The sequence below is a fragment of the Vipera berus genome (assembly GCF_964194415.1).
Source record: "Vipera berus genome assembly, chromosome: 7".
In the NCBI taxonomy this organism is placed as follows: domain Eukaryota; kingdom Metazoa; phylum Chordata; class Lepidosauria; order Squamata; family Viperidae; genus Vipera; species Vipera berus.
Window position 1 is genome coordinate 59,791,609 of NC_138209.1, and position 13,392 is coordinate 59,805,000.

A 13,392-nucleotide genomic window follows, 5' to 3' on the forward strand; every position below is an offset into this window, starting at 1 on the left:
CCTAGATGACATCCTTATCTTCACTGAGACTAAAGAGGAACATATTAACCTAGTCACAGCAGTTCTGAAAAAGTTGTGGGCCGCCCACCTATATGTTAAACTATCGAAATGTGATTTCCACCAGGAAAGAATAGTCTCTGAAGTGAACAATGGAATGTCAAGCAGCATTTGAGAGGCTAAAGAGACTTTTTTCTGCCAAACCTGTCCTGAGACCCCCAGATCCAGATAACCCTTTTGTAATACAGGCAGACACAAGCGATGTGGTGGTGGGAGCTGTATTATTACAGGAAAATGATGAGGGGGCATTGCAACCATGTGCATTAACATCCAGGAAACTCACGGAGACAGAACGTTGGTCCGTATGGGAAAAAGAGGCATATTCTGTGCGGTGGTCATTACTTACATGGCGCCAGTTCCCTGAAGGAAATAAAATCCCCTTCCAGGTCTAGACAGACCACAAAAATTTGGAGGCACTAAAAACACCCAGGAAACTCACTCCTAAGCAAGCCCGCTGGTCCCAACATTTTCACCGATTCCATTTCACCCTCAAACACTTACCGGGGGGGGAAGAGAATTTTTTGACAGATGCATTATCTCGCATGCCCCATGGGTTACTGACTCTAAACCACTCGTGCCCGAACAACAACTGGCAGCACCAGTCACCACCAGGGCCCAAGCTAAAATGAAGCCGCAGGTGGATAGCCAAACTGGAATAGAATTCCGAAAGTCTTTGGAAAGTGATGAATGGTTCCAGAAAAATAGACATGTGTGCACAATCAAAGATGGACTACCCTGGGTGGGTGAGAAGTTATACATACCTGCCACCCAGAGGATCAATTTCATGCAGCTGCTTTTAACTAAAAGGCAATTTTGGTGGCCATCCATGAAAAAGGACATAGAAAGCTACGTGGGCAGCTGCCAAATTTGTACGACGGCTAAGAGGCTAAGAGGCTGCAAGGGAAATCGCCAGGACTGTTAAAACTGGTGGCGAACCCCTCAGCCCCATGGCAAGAAATAGCCATGGATTTTATAGTGGAATTACCAGAAAGCAATGGGAACACTGGATGGTCACGGACTTGTTTTCCAAACAAGTGCACTTCATTCCCTTTCCAAAAGATCCCCACCACAAAAGCCTTAGCAAAACTTTTCATGCAGCATATTTACAGATTGCATGGGGCACCACAATGCATCATATCTGATAGGGGGGTGCAATTTATGTCAGCATTTTGGAAAAAATGTTTACCCCTTTTAGGAACCACCCAAGGACTGACATCTAGTCATCATCCTCAATCGAACAGTCAATGTGAAAAATCAAACTCAGTACTTGAACAATATTTAAGATGCTTTATTAATTTCCAGCAAACAAATTGGATGGACCTACTACCTTTCGCAGAAGTGGCATATAATAATGCAGTCCACTCCAGCACAGGTTACACTCCTTTTCAAATAGCTACCGGTCAAAGTTTCAACCCCATGCCAGAACTAATCCCAAATGAACTGGTAATCCCAGCACTGAAGGAATGGATTGCACAATTACAAAACACCTAGCCAATCATTAGGAAAGCTTTAGACAAAGCTAGACAAGCATACAAGACACAGGCAGACAAAAAAGAGTCGATCCCAAACCATTCAAGGTAGGAGAGATGGTATATTTATCCACAAAATACCTTAAATCACTACAACCCTGTAAAAAACTCGGACCAAAATATATTGGACCTTTTTCAATTAAAAGAATCATAAACCCAGTAACAGTTGAATTAGGACTAACCAAAAATCTTAGGCAGATGCACTCAATTTTTCACTACAGAGAACAACAGTCACCCCTACAAACAAAAACCCACCACCACCACCACCTCCCATCATGGTGGAAGGAGAACAACACTTCGAGGTGAAGGAAATCCTAGATTCCAGGCAACACCATGGAGCAATTCAATATCTAGTAGCTTGGAAACACCTCCCCTCCTCAGAAAATGAGTGGGTCAATAAACATCACATTAGAGCACCAAAGTTGCTTAAGAAGTTTCATACTGAATATCCTAACAAACTGGGCTAACATTTATATTTTATTTCCTCTACAGGTTGACCTATATTTCTTTTAAGGAGAGCAGATTGTCAGAATCCATTTATATTACATTCCTAAACCCCTATCTGTGCAAATCTAAATCTCACCCCCTTACTGGATTCTGCCATCCCAAGGAGGGTAAGAGAAGATGTTAATTGGCCATCCCTATCCATTAGATGCAAGGTTGTTTATTCAGCCTGCCTGTGGGCCATCATCAAAGACCAGGGAAAGAACCTTTGAACTGAGAAGAACAAAGAAAGAGGGAGGGGGATTCTGGTTTGTATCTCCGATTGGAATTTGAAGGGGAGGAATCAAATGTTGTAAATGCATGGAAGATCCCTTTTCCCATGAAAGGTTTTGACACATGAAACTTAACCGATCCAGGACTGACCAAATGGACTGAGGGGATGGGTTTTTACTCAGGGACACTTTAAAAGTATCAATCTGCGGCACAGTTTCCAGATCCTGTCTAGATTATCCACTGTCAATCATGTTTTAGTAAAAGTTCCTGTTTGGACCATCCTGTCTTCAAGAGTTCTTCTTTCCTAAGATGTGGATTGGGGGAGTGAAGAGATGTCAGATGAATTCATTTCAATGATCTTGGATCGTCAAGATCTATCAAGTATATTTATCTTCCCAGCCTTTCATACTTCCTTCTTGATGAAATTATACAATTTACATTTTGCAGCTAACCTCAAAGAGGGAGGCTGCTGAATGCATCCGGTAGAAAATGGAAAAGGGCATTGCAAGATTCACCATAATGATCCAAGGTTCAAATCCAAAAACCATTTCTTCCAGGCCATTGTCATATTCAGGGCGGCAACCAAAAGCTTGTGGAATCCAAAGCTATAAAAAAAGAACATTTTTTAAAAAAAAATATCTAGATGACACTATCCCTGTGAGATTATGCTGGGAACAATATTTTTCAGCTTGATTCATATAATTTAGCTAAAAATTCAGTTGCAGAATTTTACATTTTATTTCATAATATTTTTGTTCACATTGTCATGTAATCGTTTTCCTGGTTTCAAACCATTTTCTTAGGTTTAAAATTATAGACTGAAAAAAGCAATAAAACTTAATACTAATTGGACAAAATAAATAATTTTTAAAATAGCTATGAGAAGGGGACTCATTTAAAACTTATCTGCCAGCTGGCTAATATGGTTGAGTAGCCCCTAGTGCCTATAGATCTGGAGTGTCAAACTGCCAGCCCATGGGCCAGATGCGTCGTGCCAAAACCACACCCACCCCATTGCCGGCAATGGAGAAAAAGTCGCAATACGTTACGACACGTCACATGACATTGTGAGTTTGACACCCCTGCTATAGACGATAATAAAGGAGATAAAATCTTCTTTTGGGGGGGGAGAAGCATTTAATAATATGCTTTGACTAGCAGAACTGTCTGCATTTTGTAATTTCTAGACCACCCTCTTCCTTCTCAATTCCTCTCTCTTTTGATGCTTGTTTGCTAGTTTGTGGGCAGAAATTGAGAGGGCTTTTTATTACACTAATTTGGCTCTTTATTGATTGAAGAGCAAGCAAGTTCAATCTTTGCTTACTCTTTGGAAGAGAAAAAGTTCATCTGGCCTCTGGTGGTTGTGCTCATACAGCTGCTTGACAAGTTACATGAATAGGAAGAATTTCATCTTCTGATTTCTGCAGACCAACTTAATGTTAAAGACAAAACACACTGAGGGCAATTGTCCCACTATAGAATAAATTGCATTATTTTAAATACTTACTGAGAGATTACACAAGAACAAAAATACAGCAATATTCTTCAAGATAGTTCTTTTGCTGTTGACAGAGAATTTTCTCAGAGTGAATGAGAAATCTGGAGAGGATGGAGGGACTGGAATCTTGCTCTGATCAATGTTTTCATGGAAAGCACAAGTGGAACTGTTCTCAGATGGATAACTATTTCCATAATATATGGATGACAACTCTCCATTTGTTCCATTATAGATTTCTTTGTAGGAAGCTGTAGGGGAGAAATTGCTTCCACTGGACACTGTTAATATTCGCAGAGTTTTAATGTCATCATTACTCTTGTCATGCTCATGATGTATAGATTCAATTATGAAGAGGTTCTGAATGTATTTCTCAATAATAACAAGTACAGAGTAGGGCAAATTGAACCATGTATATGCAGGATGGGACTGAGCAGAGATAATTGCAAGAATAGAACCCCACGAAAGAAGCCAGGAGCCTGAGGCTGTCCCCACCAAGAGATCAGCATCAAGTTTTCTAGCTGGATTTTTAGACACATCCAGTGATTTGTCTTCAAGTCTATAGATTAGAATCGCCACAATACCAGCTGCACACATGAGTGCCAGTACTGTGATGGCATACAAGTAAAACATAGTAAGTGCTAGTTCACTCTTTAATTTTGAACGCCCAATCTGAATAAGATAAACAACTACAACTGCTATTGTTGTAATAAATACTACTAGACCTAAGATGTTGCCTATTGCTTTGCCTTGAAACTTGAATGGCATCTTGTGTGGCTGTAGATATTCAACTTTACGCCCAATGTTTTTCCAGACCACGTACAGCATTGTGGATGCTAAAATGTGGTACTCAATATTGAAGGGGTATAAATAATATATTCCTTGGGAAAATATGGAACAGAGGGTGGTGGAGGTACAGTTGCAAAGTGGTGTATGATCATCCAGTTCTATGCAGAAAGAAAAGGAAAAAAAGAATGAAAACATTTCTTATTCAGAGTGCCTAAAATCCCTACTAAGGAAATGCAGGATACAAATACTATTATATTTTAGTACAATATACTAGGAACTTATACAGGCAGTCCTTGAATTACAACAGTTCATTTAGTGACTGTTTGAAGTTACAACCACATGGAAAAAAGTGACTTTTGATCATTTTTCACACTTATGACCACTGCAGCATCCCCATGGTCACATGATCAAAATTCAGATGCATGGTAACTGACTCATAGTTATAATGGTTGCAGTGTCATGTGATCACCTTTTTTGACCTTCTGACAAAGTCAAAGAAAAAGTCAGATTCACTTAAAAACCATGTTACTAAGTTAACAACTGCAGTGATTCACATAACAACTCTGGGAAGAAAGGTTGCAAAATAGAGTACAACTCACTTAACAACTTAACAACCACACTCAATTTAGCAACAGAAATTTTATGCAAAATTGTGGTCATAAGTGAAGAACCACCTGTAATAATAAGTATTACATAGGGACAAATAATATTCATATCTTAAATAAGAAATGGCAACTCTTAATATGATATTTTTCCCAAATTGATATGTTCAGCTGTGACAAAAAGTTAACAGAATAATAAAGTTGGAAGGGACCTTGGAGGTCTTCTAGTCCAGGGCTTTTCAACCTTTTCACCCATTGTACCACTTTTAGGATATGGCAATATCACCTAGCAAGATGTCAAAAACTTGATGACCAAAAAAACATAAAAAGGAAAAAAGTGATAAAGTACAGGTAGTCCTTGACTTACAACAGTTTGCTTAGTGACTGTTCGAAGTTACAACGGCAGTAAAAAAGTGACTTATGACCATTTTTCACACTTATGACCATTTCAGCATTCCCGGGGTCATGTGATTTACATTTGGATGCTTGGCAACAGATTCATATTTATGATGGCTGCAGTGTCTCAACGTCATGTGATCCCTTTTGCAACCTTTTGACAAGCAAAGTCAATGGGGAAACTAGATTCACTTAACAATCTTTTATATCAGGGGTGTCAAACTCAATTTCATTGAGGGCCGCATTAGCATTATGGTTATCATGTGGGGGGGGTTCCTTCCTTCCTTTTTCCCTCCCACCCTGCCTCCCTCCTTCTCATTCCCATCTCCTTCCTTCCTTCCTTTCCTTTCTTCCTACCTTCCTTCCCTCCCTCCCTCTGTTGTTTTCCTTCCTTCCTTTCTTCCTCCCCTCCTTCTTTCCCTCCTTATCATTCCCATCTCCTTCCTTCCTTCCTTCCTTCCTTCCTTCCTTCCTTCCTTCCTTCCTTCCTTCCTTCCTTCCTTCCTTCCTTCGCTGATCCTGGCGCTTCTGCTGAGCCCTCACAGCTGATCCATGCTTCTGCATGGCTGTCAGGACTCAGCGGAAATGCCAGGATCAGTGGTGGGCTCCAGCTGATTGGCGCTTCTTTGGGGCTCAGCAGAAGCGCCAGGATCAGTGCTGGGCTCAGCAGAAGTGCCAATGAGCTGTAGCTGCATGTGCTGATCCTGGGGCTTCTACTGAGCCCCCATAGCCCTGCAGAAGCACACACCGATCCTGGAGCTCCTGCCCAGCTCACTCGCTTGCCCTTCCCCCCAAAACATGTCACTTGCTAAAGAGGCCACCTGCTCATGCGCCCTTCTCCTGAAAACATGCCGCTCACTAAAGAGGCTGCTCGCTCATGCGCCCTTCCCCGAAAACACACCACTCGCTGAACAGGCTGCTTGCTCACATGTCCTTCCCCTGAAAACATGCCGCTCACTAAACAGGCCGCTTGTTCACTCACTCTTCCTCCGAAAACAATCCACTTGCTCTGTCTCTCCTCACTGCTCCCTCTCCTGCCAAAACCTGTCCCTTTTACACTTCTCTTTTCTCCACCCTCCTCCTCTTCTCTTCTGGGTGTGCCGGAAGCTCCAATTACCATGTTGCCATGTGTGTCCATCCTGGGGCTTCTGTCAAGCTCTGCAGTTCCAGCTGATCTCCTCCATGTCTGTGCGGAGCCACTTTAGCTGGTTCCCACCCCCGCTACACTTGGCTAGGGGTTGCATACCACCTGCCAGGTGCTAAAGTACCACTGGTGGTATGCGTACCACCAGTTGAAAAGCCCTGTTCTAGTCCCCTGCTCAAGCAGGAGATTCTATACTATTTCAGACAAATGGTTGTACAGTCTCTTCTTTAAAAACACCAATGATGGAGCACCCACAACCTTTGAGGGGATCCTGTTCCACTGGTTAATTGTTCTCACTGTCAGGAAATTTCTCCTTAGTTCTAGTTTTTTCTCCTTGATTAATTTCCATCCATTGCTTCTTGTGTTGCCTTTTACTGCTTTGGAAAATAGGTTGATCCCCTCTTCTTTCTGGCAGCCCCTCAAAAATTGGAACACTGCTATCATGTCACCCTTAGTCCTTCTATTCACTAGACTAGACATACCAAATTCCTGCAACCATTCATGTATGTTAGCCTCTAGCCCTTCTTCGTTTAAGATGCAATTTTCTCTGCACTTTTCCAGAGTCTCTTTTTTTAATATCGTGGTGACTCAAACTGGATGCAGTATTTTAAGTGTGGTCTTACCAAGACATTATAAAGTGGTATTAACACTTCATGTAATCTTGATTCAATCCCTCAGTTAATGCTGCCAAGGATTGCATTTGCTTCTTTGGCTGCCACTGCACACTGCTGGCTCATATTTAAGTGATTGTCCATTAGAACTCCAAGATCCCTGCTCACAGTCATTGCTCGAGCAAGGTTCCACATATTCTATACCTGTGTACATTTGTTTTTTCTTGCCTAAGTGTAAAACCTTACTTTTCTCTATACTGAATTTCATTTTATTACATAGGGCCCAGTGCACAAGTCTGTTGAGACCATCTCGATCTTGACCTCTCTTTCGGGGTGTTGACTATTCCTGACAGTTTAGCATCATCTGCAAATTTGATGAGTTCTCTTTGTATTTCTCGTCTAAATAATTTGTGAAAATGTTTAAGAATATTGGGCTTAAAATGGAATTACTTACTTCCCTCCATGTAAATGTAGTTCCATTAAGGACTATATGTTGAATGCGGTTTGTCAGCCAGTTACAAATCCATCTGGTGGTGATGCTGTCTAACCCACATTTTTCTATCTTATCATGTAGTAGGTTGTGGCCTATTTTGTCAAATGCCTTATGAAGTCCAAATAAATTATATTCACAGAATTTCGCTGCTCCACTAGTTTTGTCACTTTGTCAAATAATGAAATAAGATTTATTTGGCATGATCCAATTTTGACAAAGCCATGGTGGCTTCTCCTTATAACTTATAACTTCTCAGAACTATTGCTTGATTATCTTTTCCAGGATTTTCCCAGGTATTGATTAGTCTGTAGTTTCCTGGATCTATTTTTTCCCCTTTTTGAACATGGGGAATCACATCAGCTCTTTTCCAGTCCTCTGATAGTTCTCTGGGGCCCCAGGATCTTTGAAAGATATAGTTCAATGGTTTTGAGATCATGTCTGCCAGTTCCTTCAGTTATCTGTCTAGTCCTGGTGGTTTGAAGTCATCTAGTCCTGGTGGTTTGAAGTCCTCTAGAGTGGACAAGTGTTCTCTTACCATCTCTTACTATTTTAATTTATATTCTTAGTCTATCTTTTACGTTACATTTTGGTAGGTTGGGCTATTTTTTCCTTTTGCATGGAGACAGATACAAAGAATGAATTAAGCAGCTCTGCTTTCTCCCTGATGCCTGTCACTTCCTTGCCATCTTTCTCCATTAGTGGTAACCACTTTTTTCTTGACTTTTTTGTTTTTACATGTTGCAAGAAACATTTTTTTATTGCTTTTGACATTTGTTGCAAGTCTTAGTTCATTCTGAGCCCTAGCTTTCCTGACTTCATCTTTGTACATTCAGGATATATGCTGATATTCTGCGTTAGTTATGTGTCCCTCTTTCCATTTTTTTTATACTTATCCTTTTTTCTTTCAGTATATCTGAGAGTTCTTTATGCAATCATGCGGGTTTTTTCTTGGATTTCTTATTTTTCTTTTTTAGTGGTATTTTGCTGGATTGTGCTTTTATAATCACATTTCTCAGAATTTCCCAAGCTTCTTGAATTGTTTTCCCCTTTAAGATTTTCATCCATGGAATCCTCCCCAAGGATCATCCCCAAGCTCTCTCTACATTTGCTGAAATCATCAGTTAGGAACCAGGCCACACAAGCAAGTGAAGCTGCATCTGCACATGTGCGGGATCTAGGTAGTGCATGAAACTTCCCCACCACCATGGAAAAATTGTCTTCCACAAAGCCAGTCCCTGGTTTGCAAAAAAGGTTGGGGACCACTGGTCTAAAACCTAGTTTGATTTTGTTCTATTGTTTTTCCCTGCATTATATTGAATACCAATATGACACAGCCACTCTCCCCCAAAGTTCCTGCAACTTCAACCCGTCTATCATTTCTTCTCTGTTAGTAAGAATTAAGTCCAATATAGCTGACCCTCTAGTTCCCTCCTCTACCTTTTTGATGAGAAAGTTGTCAGCTAAGTTTGTCAGGAGCCTATTTGATCTCCCACCTGATGCAGAGTTTGTCTCCTAGTTGATGTCAGGGTAGTTAAATTCTCCTGTTACTGATGTAGTGTGTTTTCTACAGACATTAGTTAACTGGTTAGTAAAAGGTTCATCTATTTTTTTTCTACTTGGTTGGGTGGCCTGTAGTATACATCTATGGCAATGGTATTCTTTTTTTTAATCTATTTTTATTTTCATATTTACCTTTAGTTAGCAGAGTCTATGTACATATTTTTAAAAAGAATTTAATAGAATAAAAAAGATATTTATAATAAATATTTGTAAGCAATAACAATAATTCCTCAAGGTAATGAATAATCCCTCAACTACTTTAACATCTAGAATCAGAAATAACAGAACAGACGCTAACAGATCAATGTCAATTTATAATATGAAATAAAGTATTCACAGAAGCAGAATTGGAAGAATTGCAAAGGTCTGCCCAGGGCAAAGAAACCAAGGCCTTGCCAGAAGTAAGTCAGACTATAGAGGCAAACCAGGGGGAGTTGGCAGTAGGGGAAACCTGAACAGCTACAGAACCAGGCACTCTCTCCTCTGCCTCAGAAAGAACAAACCCCTCAAACTAAAGAACTAGAAAAACTGAAAAAATTGAATAATTAAGCATCTAGAACAGCACAAAAACAACAGAATAAGGTTACCTGCATTGAAGGTTGCCTTTCTTTGAAGCCTATTCCAAAGAAACAGCTGGCAAAAGCATTAAAAGATGCTAATAGTGAAATGTCAAATAAATATAAGCACCAGCTCACTGCAAGAAATCAACCAATGTACAGAACAGCTGCAGTAATAACTGAATACCTGGGATGTAAATCCAAAAAGAAGAAAAAAAGCCAAACAGTGCACCACCAAAATGGAAGAACAGGCAAAAAAATAGGATTAGCAAGCTGAGATCAAATACAAGTAAGCTAGAGCAAATGAAGGAAAATAAGCTGAAGAACAAGACTATCAAGTAATACCACTTAGAAACAAGGAAGATCAAGAAAGCACTGGAAATGATAAAGCAGCAAACAGTAGCTACAGCCAAAAAGATCAGCATATACAAAGCTAGAATTGCAAATTATAGGCAGAATCTCCAATTTCAATCCAATCAGAAACTATTTCTATCAATCCATCCAGTGGTGGGATTCAGCCAGTTTGCACCAGTTCGGCAGAACCGGTAGCTAATTGTTTGTTGCCCAGGCTCAGAATGGACTTCCGGAAGTGGCATCCACACAGAGAACCGGTTGTTCACATATTTGAATCCCACCACCACTGAATCCATCCATGGAGAGACTGGAATGAATCCATGAGCATATGACAAAGAAAAAAAGTGTGATTTGGAGTGAAGATATAGGATAATCCAGACAAATATAAGAAGAACAAGCTTGGTTGAAAAAGGTAGATATGAATAAAAAAGAAGATGAAATGAAAGAATTTCCAATAACAGGAGAAATAGTTAAGAAAAGGACAAAGAAGATCAAGAATTGGTCAGCCTCAGATGAAGATAAATTCTATGGATTTTGGTTGAAACATCTGACTAGTCTATACCCACTTGTTGCCAAGCAGTTTAAGAACATACTGCAAGGAGGTGAAATTGTGTAGAAATAACAAGAGTCAGTAGAAACATCAGAGGCGATATGCAAAGACCAATGGCACAATGAAAGACATGGCTGCAAGTCAATGGTGATAGACTGGGAGAGATTAATATCAATAAAGGAATCTTTCAAGAAGATTCACTTTCGCTACTACTGTTTATCATTACATTGATTTTTCTGTGAACAATAGTGAATAACCAAGGCCATGGCTATCAAACATCAAAAACATTTGCCAGACTATCCCACCTCCTTTACATGGATGATCTGAAGCTGTATGGATAAACAATATCTGAAGTAGAATTGCTGCTCAACACTGTCCATATATGTGCCACACTCACTATAAAACAAGGAAAAATAGTGAAAACTGAAGGAATCAAGATGCCCCATGAAAATAACATTGAGTCTAGATGCAGATGATTACTACAAATACTTGGGTACCCTTCAAGCTGATAATATCAAGCTTACTGAAGTAAAAAAAAAGATTAGAGGTGAATAAATAGTGTGAAGAAGATCTTAAAGTCCAAAATCAATGGAGGAAATACCAGCAAGGTAATCAATATTGGGTAATTCCAGTCATTAGATACACAGCTGGAGTACTGGACTGGGTTCAAGCAGAACTAAAAGCAATGGATAGGAAGATAAGAAAAATAATGACAATGAATCATGCCTTTCATCCTCCTAGTGACATTGACAGACTCTATCTACCAAGGCAAATTGGTGGGTGTGGAATGTTGTAAATACATCAGATGGTTGAAGAAGAAAAAATGGTTTTGGAAGAACATCTGAAAGACAATGAAGAAGATGCACTGAAGTTAGTACACCAGGAAGGCTTACTGACTACTGGAGAGAACAAACTGGCCTACAAGAAAGACCAAATGGAAAACAGAATGGAGGCATGGGAAGACAAAGCACTACATGGCCAGTACATTAAAAAAAATAGTGTCAGAGCAAAAATATCCAATGTAGTAAACAATGCTGGACTGTTCTTTGATCTGTCTCATTAGTTGGAGACTCGGAACCATGACAAATAGCATGGAAAGCAGATAACAACAAGACCTGGCAATGGCTAAGAGCAGGAAAATTGAAGAAAGGGACCGAGGGAGTAATTCTGGCTGCACAAGACCAAACCTTAAGGACAAATGCATACAAAGACAGAATTGAGAAGACAGCAAGACAGTAAATGCCACCCCCCATGCAAAGAAACTGAAGAAACGGTAGACTGGTAAGCTGCTGTAAGACGTTTGCACAGACTGACTACAAGCAGCAGCATGACAAAGTAGCAATAATGGCTAATTGGAAGATCTACAGGAGATATCATTTGCCTGAAAGCAAGTACTGGTAGGACCATAAAATAGAGAAAGTCATAGAAAATGACTAAAGTGGTACCAAACAACCATTATACTAATGTATTATACAGTTCTTAATACAACAAATATTCCAGTAGGCTATGTGCTAAAAAAAGATGAAATGTAGGGTACAATAATTGAAAATGTTTGCATCCCCTACAAATCTGGAACCAAAATGAAAGAAGTATATAATGGAATCCATGTCTGTCAAAGCACTCCTCCATCAGCTTTACACATGGCAATGAAGCTGGCTCGATTATGGACCACTGCCCTAGCACGGTAGCTGGTTAGCAAGATCATCATAGACCTAGCAAATCCTTCACAATCAGCAAAATCAGGAAATATATAATATATATACTGTAAAACTCATAATGACAACTAAAGTTCAAGGCAAGATTAAAGATTTTTAAGAGCTGATTTCAACAAACTTAGAAAGAGCTTGAGAAGGATTCCATGGATGAGAATCCTCAAGGGGAAAACAACCTAAGAAGAGCTTGGGAAACTTTGAAAAGTGAGATTATAAAAGCCCAGTCTACCACATTTCCAATGAAAAGGAAAAATCTCAAAAGAAACTAGCATGGCTGCATAAATAACTCTAAAACTGAAAGACAAAAAGTATAAAATGGGAAAGATGGACACATAACTAAAGCAGAACATCAGGAAACAGTCTGAATCTGCAGAAATGTATAGTCAGGAAAGGCTCAAAATGAACTAAGGCTTGGGTAAAAAATAACAACAAAAAAGTTTCTTTCAACATGTAAAAAACAAGAAAAGGAAATGATTGGTTCATTAATGAAAGAACATAACAAGAAGGTGACAAGGAGCAGGGAGAAAACAAAACTGCTTAACTCATTTTTTGCATCTGTCTTTATACAAAAGGGGAAAAAACAGTCCAGGAAAAAAACAGTCCAACCTATCAAAAAAAAAAAACCAAAAACAAAACAAAACCCTGTAATATGCAGCTTGGGAATGCAAGTCAAAATAAGCAAGAAAAAGGTAACAGAACACTTATTTATCCTAGATTAGTTCAAATCACCAGGAACAGATGGATTATATCCCAAGATTCTGAAGGCACTGACAGATGTGATTTCAGAACCACTGAATCATATCTTTCAAAGATGCTGGAGCACCGT

The 13,392-nt window shown here is 39.6% G+C and overlaps 1 protein-coding gene across 1 annotated transcript in view; it reads right to left on the minus strand.

Annotated features, from left to right (window-relative positions):
- Positions 1-2,737: 2,737 nt before the first annotated feature.
- Positions 2,738-13,392, minus strand: part of OTOP1 (otopetrin 1) — a gene marked incomplete at its 3' end in the record, with an annotated part of 39,927 nt that continues 29,272 nt past the window's right edge. Inside the window, exons 5-6 of the mRNA XM_081332122.1 lie at positions 3,811-4,745; positions 2,738-2,908 (exon numbers count right to left, since the gene is read on the minus strand). Of these exons, the coding sequence (XP_081188248.1) occupies positions 2,738-2,908; positions 3,811-4,745 (1,106 nt within the window). The remainder of the gene's footprint in view (positions 2,909-3,810; positions 4,746-13,392) is intronic.